The sequence below is a fragment of the Megalobrama amblycephala genome, linkage group LG24, assembly GCF_018812025.1.
Source record: "Megalobrama amblycephala isolate DHTTF-2021 linkage group LG24, ASM1881202v1, whole genome shotgun sequence".
In the NCBI taxonomy this organism is placed as follows: Eukaryota; Metazoa; Chordata; class Actinopteri; order Cypriniformes; family Xenocyprididae; genus Megalobrama; species Megalobrama amblycephala.
In genome coordinates, this window is record NC_063067.1 from 13,477,926 (window position 1) to 13,487,959 (window position 10,034).

Here is a 10,034-nt window from a genome sequence, read left to right on the forward strand (position 1 = left end):
ACTGATTCGATGCTCAATTATTTTCATTACTCAGTTATTAATAATGGTATTTATTATTAATATCAATGTGTTTTTTTCTGAAACAGTTAAAACAGTCTTAGCTACTTGAGATTTTGTGGAAATCGTGAAAGTTTTTTTCTTCAGGATTTTTTTAATGAATAGAAAGTTCAAAAGAACAGCATTTATTTTTAAAAAAATATATATATTTGATCAGTTTAATAAATCCTTGATAAATAAAAGTGTGTGGGTGTGTTAATTTTATTATTGTATTGTTATCGCCAAAAAAACAAAATATAACGACTTATAAAGTGATAGCCGATTTCAAAACACTGCTTCATGAAGATTCGGAGCACAAATGAATCAGTGTATCGAATCATGATTCGGATCGCTTGTCAAACTGGCAACGGCTGAAATCACGTGACTTTGGCGCTCCGAACAGCAGATTCGATACACTGATTAATTTGTGCTCCGAATCTTCATGAAGCAGTGTTTTGAAATCGGCCATCACTATATAAGTCGTTATTTTGTTTGTTTTTTTGTCGCACCAAAAATATTCTCGTCGCTTTATAATATTAACATTGAACCACTGTACTCACATGAACCGATTTAAATATGTTTTAGTACCTTTATGGATCTTGAGTGAGGAAATGTCATTGCTCTCTATGAAGGCCTCACGGAGCCATCGGATTTCAACTAAAATATCTTAATTTGTGTTCCGAAGATGAACGAAGGTCTTACGGGTGTGGAACGGCATGAGGGTAAGTAATAAATAACAGACTTTTCATTTTTGGGTGAACTAACCCTTTAAGGCACAGTATGTATTTTTTCGCTGCTAGAGGTCGCTTATTCAAAATGTGTACGTTAGCTTGATGATGCTGTGATTGAGCACGGAATCATGGGGGATGTTGTCAGTGTTGTCTGTGCTGTGGAAGCTGAACAAGGCTGCTGGAGCGATTACTAATGAGAGACGAACGCGACACGCAGCTCGAAAGCAGTTGACGCTTCCGCTGCTTCTTCCGGTCAAATGTTTGTGTGGTAACACAGCGCTGTTTATCATATTAGATACATTTCAGTGTGTTGAAAATGATGTTATAATGTGCGTTCGCTCTGTGGCTGCTATGAGATACTTGTTGCACACTACAGTAAGCTAGATCAATATTAAAATATCATATTAATATAAACAAGAAAACGAGATTCAAACAATAAGACTAGACATGTTGAGCTATATAACAATGATTAGTTTTCTGTCTATAAATGTATCCAAACAGTTGTTCCCTTGTCTAATAAAACATATAATATAGTAAAGCGTCTTTGGTGTTTTCATGGTTAATTTCTACAAAATTAAACCCGAAATCGAGGGTAACGCAGGTATGATGTCATTGATAGGCGACGCACGGATACGGTCCGTGTTAAAATAGTTAACACGGATTTAAACATTCTTGGAAACATTTGGGTTAATGTAAGTACACAAGTCAACAAATATAACACTGTTCTAGTGGGGTTTTTTATATTTTAATCCAAAAATCTTACATATTGTACCTTTAAAATAAGTGAACTGGAGTCAGATGTATAAAATATTAATTTATTAAATTATGTGTGGGTGGCCTGCAGTAAAATACTCTCTATACTAACTCTTATACATTTAAACTAAAACAAACATTAAAGGTTTTTAACACATATATATAGTGAATATATGTTAAATCAAAATAAGTTTAAAACTATATCTAATACATAGCTATAGTCAAGCTGAGGTCACCTCTAGACTAAACCTAAATTGGAGGAATTCATTTATGGCACAGTATTTTACATGTCATTGCATGAATCACAAGAAGCATAAGAGCTTTTATATGATGGAAGTCCTCATATATGTTAAGCCAGACAAATCCCTTGTTTAGTTTAGCCCTGCTTTTACATTCGTAATTAAACAACATTGCAACAAAATTCAGATTTTAACTGCAGAATAAGAACACGCAAGAAAATGAAAACAAAAACAATTTTGATGCAAACAATAAGTCCATACATATCTACAGATTTTTTTATAACATATATTTTTTTTGTCTAAAAGAATGAACATTAAGTTAATAAGTTAATACAAACATTATTTACAGTAGTAAAAAATACCTCAATAACATGGCGTTAATAATGAAATTTAACAATGAAGTAAAATGACCAGACTTGCTCATTAGCTTTTTAACCCATTTCACAGTGCAACTTTTTTCCAGTGGAAGTTTGCCAAATAATCATTGAAGTCTCTCATAGCAACATACATTCTCTGCCTTCATTTTCTGGTGATATTGCAGCTTTGGAGCTCATAGAAGAGAACATATGCCTGATTGGACTGAAGCTTCTCCTCTGATATTGCATCAACACTGTGAAAGGAACAGAGCATTAATGTTTTCTGCTCTATTAATCAAAATAACTATTAATTCTTTATTACGATAATAAAATCCTAATGTCATCAAACAAAGAAATATAATCTTTCTATATTATCTCTAATAGGAGCAAATTTCTATTCTTGTGTATTGTAAGAGGATTTCTCTTTGAATTGCCCTTTAAATACCATTGTTTTATTGTATAGAAAAGGTCAGAGCAAAAACTGCACCCACCATGAGTCATTATAGTAGCACCAGCCCTCCTCCTCTCGACATGCGGCTGTGTAGTGACCCATATTTACTGTGCCCGAATGATTGCACACTGCATACAGATCATACAGCACTGGCCCTGAAAGCAAACATTCAGCCTTATTGCATACATCACTAAACATAACAATATTCAAACTTTATCATGTATAAAGTTAGTACATTATACTCATTCTTGTTCTCACCACAGTCAACAGGTCCAAATGGCCCTAAATCCAGCCCGGTCAGGGGGAAGGAAACGGACACTGTGCTTTTAGAGATTGAGTACCTTGACATGGTAAATCGATTTAAGTCTGAGATGGCAAGTTAAGTCAGTGTCAATAAGCATGTACCTTTTGTAAAGTATGTACTTGGTCACATGACCTTACACTTACTGCTCCATTACTGTTTGATTAAAGTGATAGTTCACCCAAAAATGAAATTTCTTTCATCATTTTCTCAACCTCATGCCATCCTGATGTATATGACTTTCTTTCTTTCGATAAACACAAAGATTTTTAGAAAAAAAATCAATCTATGTGGGGCATATAATCAGTGTTGGGGCTAACACATTACAAGTAACTTGAGTTATGTAATCAGATTACTTTGTCAAGTAGTAAAGTAACACATTACCTTTTCAGTTTACAACAAAATATCTAAGTTACTTTTTCACATTTATTGACTGACAGCTCTCCTGTCCCCATGTTGAGAGAAATAAAGTGTAGAGGTGTTGTGTGCGCTGTGTGAACATGATGGTTATTGTAGTTCTAGACTAAATGTGAACATGCATTTACTCACTTTATCTCACTTGCACGAAAACTTTCAGTATTCCACAAAACGAATAAAAACAGTGAAATGCAATCTAAGAATTTTATGCAAACCTGTAATAATTAACTATATTAAATTACACAAATATACTTTATGTATTTAATCTCACTTTATTAACCAATGTCTTTGCTGCTGACCTTCAATGATCTAATTCAACCATACTAATTATCAAAAATTAGTAAATAAGAGTGTTGAACTTCCTTCTCCTGTATCCTATTATTCTTCAATCCAGAATGGCAGCACAGCTTAAATGTTTATTTCAGGCGTAAATATGGATTTCCTTCAGCCTGAGGCTTACTCATTTCACTTTGGTGTAAAAGGGCCTTTCTGTTTGCCAAAAATAGAACTTTTTTTTTGTTATTAAAAAAACAAACAAGCAAGACTAGCCCAGGTAAGAAAAAGTAACGCAAAAGTAATGTAACGCATTACTTTTCACAAAAAGTAACTAAGTAATGCAATTAGTTACTTTTTAGGGAGTAACAAAATATTGTAATGCATTACTTTTAAAGTAACTTTCTCCAACACTGCATATAATGCAAGAATGAGTGGCGCTTGGTTGATGCTTGAAAAAGCAAACACAGCAATCATGGCGGTAATCCATATGATCCTAGTGGAATGAATCAATGTCTTCTGTTATTAAAATTTTCATTTTTGGGTGAACTATCCCTTTAAAGGTACAATGTGTAAATTTTAGCGGCATCTAGCGGTGAGGTTGTAAACTGCAACTAACAGCGCACACCCCTCACTCCCCTCCCTTTCGGAGAACCTACGGTGGCCGTCTGGGCGACACAAGACAAAGATGTCGTCATCTGAGACAGCAGAGAGTAGCCTGTGTGAAGCAATGAGGTTTGTTCTTACTTCTAACAAAGAACGATCTCTGCTTCTAATAAACCAGATGATGACTACTACTACTACTACTTTGTGCTTATTCAACGTAGTGATGATGCAAGCTGCCTCTAAAAACACGAACATATAATGACGACTTGACATAAAGGGGGACCTGCGTGTATGAGATAGAAATGGCTCATTCTAAGGTAATAAAAACATAACAGTTCATTATGTAAGGTCTTATGCACCACTGAAAACATAGTTATGTATATTGCATTTCTGTCAATAGATCCTCACAAATTTTACACATTGCACCTTTAACTCAGCATTGACAAACTGAAAAGGATACGTATTACCAGGATTCTCGGAAACCTCTGGATGGTCAGTCTTTTTGTGCTCTCAGTGCGACGGTTACACCGCTCACACATCTAAGACACACACAAATCCACAGGTATCAGTGTAAAAAGCCCATTTTAAATGCAAGCAAACCGGACATTCTTTTCACTTACTGGCGAGTTTTCTTTATCAAGTTTTTCCTCTTGGGAAAAGAGGTCTAGACACTCTCTCAGAGTGACAGTTCGGCCATAATCATTCTTCTGCAACACACAAACACATAAAAAAAATGACACATCATCCGCACAACACCAGAAGGTGAGGACAGGACCTGAGAGTGTTACCTTTGGGATGGGGAGTGACAGGTCACAAAACACATCAAAGGTGTTGGAGTAATGGGAGCAGACTGAACAGTGCAAGGAACTGCGCAGCTGACCAGAGAACAAATCTGTGACAAGGGAAAAATGTTTGGGCACCAGGATTTAAGATGGACAGAAAAGAAAAAATATACAAACGTAGCACAACATATCAATATTAGTTTTTTTTTTACAGCAGTGAAGTAAAAAGTGAATAATTTATGCAACCAAAACATTTAAATATTAAGTAGATTTTACTGTTGAATGCACAGTAATGTAATGCTATAATGCCTTCCAGATGGTACTTAAAATTGAAGGGTTAGTTCACCAAAAAATGAAAATTCTGTCATTAATTACTTACCCTCATGTCGTTCCAAACCCGTAAGACTTTCGTTCATCTTCAGAACACAAATTAAGATATTTTTGATGAAATCTGAGGACCTTTCTGTCCACATAGCTGTCTAATGAGGGTGAGTAATTAATGACAGAATTTTCATTTTTGGGTGAACTAACCCTTTAAAGTTATTAAATAACCAATCATTTTATTGGAAAAACTGTTGCATCATACCATCATATTTTTTTAACAGCACTACTACTTACCAACAATTTTACTGTCATCCCTGTCAAGATGCCTCTGCCACATTGCAAAGGCTTCCTCTGAAATCCTGCAGGAGAGAATGAGTGATTTAGAGGATCTGAATACCTCCAACTCAGTTTGTTCTTTGCAGGATCTGTCTCTTCACGGAGTACCTGAATCGGGTGTATGTTGGTTCCTTAATTTCAATAACTGCAGGACGTTTGGATGGACGACGGTTAATTTCTGTATGTAGCCTGTCCAGGAGGAACCGCAAGAACTCCTGAGCATCCTGCTGACTGTGTGAGAGAAAGAAATGAGATGAGTAGATTATTTGATTGCAACATATTATATATGGTACATACCAATTGTGCATAACACTGACAAATTTTAATACACTAACACTATTTAAATATTGTGTTATTCAGTTATAATTTGTATTGAACATACCTATAGCCACTGAAGTAAGGCACAGACTCTTTAAAGACGCGATAAAACTTCCCAGGATTCACTGTGGTTTCCCCACCATCACATTCCCACAGGCCAGACAAAACTTTGGAGAATTCTATGAGAAAGTCATAAACAAAAATATTACGAAGAGAGTACCTGAGAAATAATGTCTGATTTTAAAGGTGCCATCGAATTAAAAATTGAATTTATATTGGCATAGTTAAATAACAAGAGTTCAGTACATGGAAATGACATCAAGTCTCAAACTCCATTGTTTCCTCCTTCTTATATAAATCTCATTTGTTTAAAAGACCTCCGAAGAACAGGCGAATTGCAACATAACACCGACTGTTACGTAACAGTCAGGATCATTAATATGTACGCCCCCAATATTTGCATATGCCAGCCCATGATCGAGGCATTGCACAAGGGCAGGCAGTATTAACATCTGGATCTGTGCACAGCTGAATCATCAGACTAGGTAAGCAAGCAAGAACAATAGCGAAAAATGGCAGATGGAGCGATAATAACTGACATGATCCATGATATCATGATATTTTTAGTGATATTTGTGAATTGTCTTTCTAAATGTTTCGTTAGCATGTTGCTAATGTACTGTTAAATGCGGTTAAAGTTACCATCGTTTCTTACTGTATTCACGGAGACAAGACTGTCGTTATTTTCATTTTTTAAACACTTGCAGTCTGTATAATTCATAAAAACAACTTCATTCTTTATAAATCTCTCCAACAGTGTGTAATGTTAGCTTTAGCCACGGAGCATAGCCTCAAACTCATTCAGAATCAAATGTAAACATCCAAATAAATACCATACTTACGCGATCAGACATGTTGCATGACGAACACTTTGTAAAGATCCATTTTGAGGGTTATATTAGCTGTGTGGACTTTGTTTATGCTGTTTAAGGCAAGCGTGAGCTCCGTGGGCGGGGAGCGTGAGCATTTAAAGGGACCGCAGCCTAAATCGGCTCATATTTAATGATGCCCCAAAATAGGCAGTTAAAAAAATTAATTAAAAAAAATCTATGGGGTATTTTGAGCTGAAACTTCACAGACACATTCAGGGGACACCTTAGACTTATATTACATCTTTTAAAAAGATGTACTACGGCACCTTTAAAATCTTTAAACTGATACAAAAATGTGATAAAATAATATAAAATGTATAAAAAAAAACAAAATGTAATAAAATAAAATAATAATAAATAAATAATAATACATTTTCTTGTTTTTCTTTTTAAATAATCATGCTGCCCCAAATCCAACCCATGGCACTCAAATTTAGATTTTTTTTTGTACCACCACAACTCAAAAAATAATGTTTAAATGACAGCTGACCATTCATAAGCACAGGTTCTTGGTTGGAGTGTTTGTCCTGAAGGAAGGCTCTCATCAGACAGTAGTCCCGAAGATTACGAGTGTGGGAGAGACATTGCACGATGGCATTGAGGAAACACTAAAAACAAAAGATATGTGTGAATATGTATGGAAGACAATACCATTTTTAAAACATAGGCATTACATCATATTTGTTCATTAGAACATACAGTATTTCCCACGTTACGCAGTCCAACTTGTCCATTTCCCAATTGCAGCTCTCTCTGTGGGAAAAAAGTGACAGCAAATGACTGTCAGCGTGACTTCCTCAAATTACATCACAAGCGGTGACAAGTTTGCCATTTACCATTCCTCCTGCAGTGATTGAGTGTCCATTTATAGATCTCTGATCCAATTATAAGAGGGAGGGAAGACACTATCACATATGACACTGAGGTTAAGACCAGATATACTTAACTCACTGGAGAAACGGCAATGAGAACCTATGCAGGTGTCAAAACACAGCTATTTTTATATCAATTATTAATTTGGTTTGCAGACAAGCTAAGCCTTTGGTTTCCAACATACAAGTGTTGACAGGATAGGCCTATATATAATATATTCCATGTGTCAAACACACTAATAAGACAGATTGTGTCAACGGCACAGCACTGTCTCACCTCTTTGTCCGTCACCAGTAGGAGTCCCATGATGGACGTGTATAGTACAGACTGTGAAATGTCCACGTTCTCTGGCTGAAGGCCGTTTTGAGAGACTAAGGTGCGGCACAAGGCCTGACAAGAGCTGTCCATTGCAGTGGATTCAGATCTTGGCATTACCACGTCTTCATAATACGCAACCTCCCCACTGAACCTGCGAATGAAATGATGAATAATGAAAACTCTTTTGAATACATTATTTACTAAGTAGGTTAAGCGGCTACGATTGTCTCAGTGTGCCATTGTGTAAATCAAAGTGGAAAGTGTCTACACCGTAAAACAAATCATTCTTAGATAGTAAATATTGCTGAAAACATTCATTTTTGATGCAGTCCTCTTCCCAGCATGCACTGGAACATGAATATTTAATATGGTCACATTGTTTGACAGTGTGTCAGTTTTGCGAAGTTGACAACTAAAAAAAATGTAATCTATTTTGACTGATTAATAAATTATTGACAAAACTACTTTCTATAATACTGCTATAGAGAATGCAGCATTGATTCAGTGCTTGGCTATAATATTGAGAAACATTCAAATAGCATAACCGTTTACAAAATAAATAAAAAGGTATATTTCTCATGAATGATTTTGCATTAATTACATAAAACGATCACACAAACATTTTGTGTACTCACCCTGAGAAACCCAGTATCGTCTCCACTAATTTTTTGATTGATGGTCAGTGAGCACCAGTGTTTCTGTCTAAACATCAAGCCCAATTTTTAAACATTTAAGCGTTACTGTCCTCTCATTACACCCGCTGTTCACCTGTCTGTCCTGTCGCTGTATTTGTGAACAAGCTTTAATCATGGCTAATCTTTCCTCTCTCTCTGTAGGACCTTCTATAATTAGCCATGTCTTCTCCTTTGCTTAAGAACAGCTTTGACACTGACATAGCGTGTCTACACGCAACCTACAGTCACTATATTAAACTACAGCACATGTTATGAAAAAATTATGCAAAGCATGCCAGTTTCAATGTTTATAAAGAGTAGGGTATGATTGTAACACTTTTTGCTTCAGTATTTGAAACTTACTGAATTTTTGAGGTAGAGTGCTCAAACTTTTTTAATACAAAGTACCTACATTTGTTTACTATAAAAGGCGCCAATTCAATCCTCTGTAAAAAAAAATATCACAGCCCTAATGAGTTAATGTCATATACATGGTGTGCCTTTGATACAACCTATCCCACAACTGGGGTAGGATGTAACAATTAGACAAAAGAAGCAAAAACAGCAGCCATGCAAAATGCTTCAAAACAGGTTTATTGGAACAGTCCAAAAGAACAATACATGGGTTTCAAAGACGTCACTTCCGCTATGCCCGCCGCCATATTTGGGACCGGTCACAGCTGCGCGCCCTGTTTAAGTCTATGGTGACAGCAGCTACAACTACCAGAGGAAGGCCAACAAAACGCTCTCAGAAGGTTCACAACAAGTTTATAATAGATCTTGGATATGTGGTGCTGTTAGCCGTTTCAACAGTCGTCAGAACTTCAAATTTATTTGATTTATTTGAAAATATTATGAATTCTAGTTGCTGTGTTTCGGCGTGTTACAGGATGAACAAATTCACGACACCAGCTGACTACATTACTTAGTTCAAGTACATGCGTGCATGATTTTGTGCAAATATAAGTTGTAATTTTATGTATAGCTTGTATAAATATATATGAATTACCATAGGATGTGTCCTGTTGAGTTAATTAACCTTCTAGCAAAGCGCTTCAGTTTACGGGTGTTCATTCAGCGCGCGCAGCTCAAATAATACTGTTATCAAAATGAATCTGTTATTGATGTTATTGTATACAACAAAAAAAATCTGTTATTGTTCATGATCCTTATTATTAATCAAACTATGTGTTGATGAAAATAATACTAGAATATAAGAGCTAGTTATTAAAAATAATGCATTCGTTTTCTAAAAGAAATATTAAAGTTTTAATAATACTGTGTAGTAACGTTAAACATTTTAATGACTTAATC

At 35.5% G+C, this 10,034-nt stretch overlaps 1 protein-coding gene across 2 annotated transcripts; it reads right to left on the bottom strand.

Moving 5' to 3' along the window:
- Positions 1-1,568: 1,568 nt before the first annotated feature.
- Positions 1,569-9,366, bottom strand: usp21 (ubiquitin specific peptidase 21). 2 transcript variants are annotated; one of them, XR_007183136.1, is made up of 13 exons: positions 8,682-9,366; positions 8,005-8,197; positions 7,555-7,608; positions 7,346-7,463; positions 5,988-6,102; positions 5,714-5,836; positions 5,564-5,628; positions 4,952-5,055; positions 4,784-4,870; positions 4,624-4,702; positions 2,802-2,932; positions 2,607-2,721; positions 1,569-2,369 (listed from the first exon to the last, which is right to left on the bottom strand). XR_007183136.1 is itself a non-coding variant. In XM_048179371.1 (13 exons), the coding sequence occupies exons 2-13, from the start codon at positions 8,158-8,160 to the stop codon at positions 2,279-2,281; spliced, it is 1,215 nt and encodes a 404-aa protein (XP_048035328.1). In that variant the 5' UTR covers positions 8,161-8,197; positions 8,682-9,365; the 3' UTR covers positions 1,569-2,278. The 2 variants fall into 2 exon arrangements, 1 of the variants encoding a protein (XP_048035328.1); XM_048179371.1 differs by having other exon boundaries at positions 2,825-2,932; positions 8,682-9,365.
- Positions 9,367-10,034: the final 668 nt, after the last annotated feature.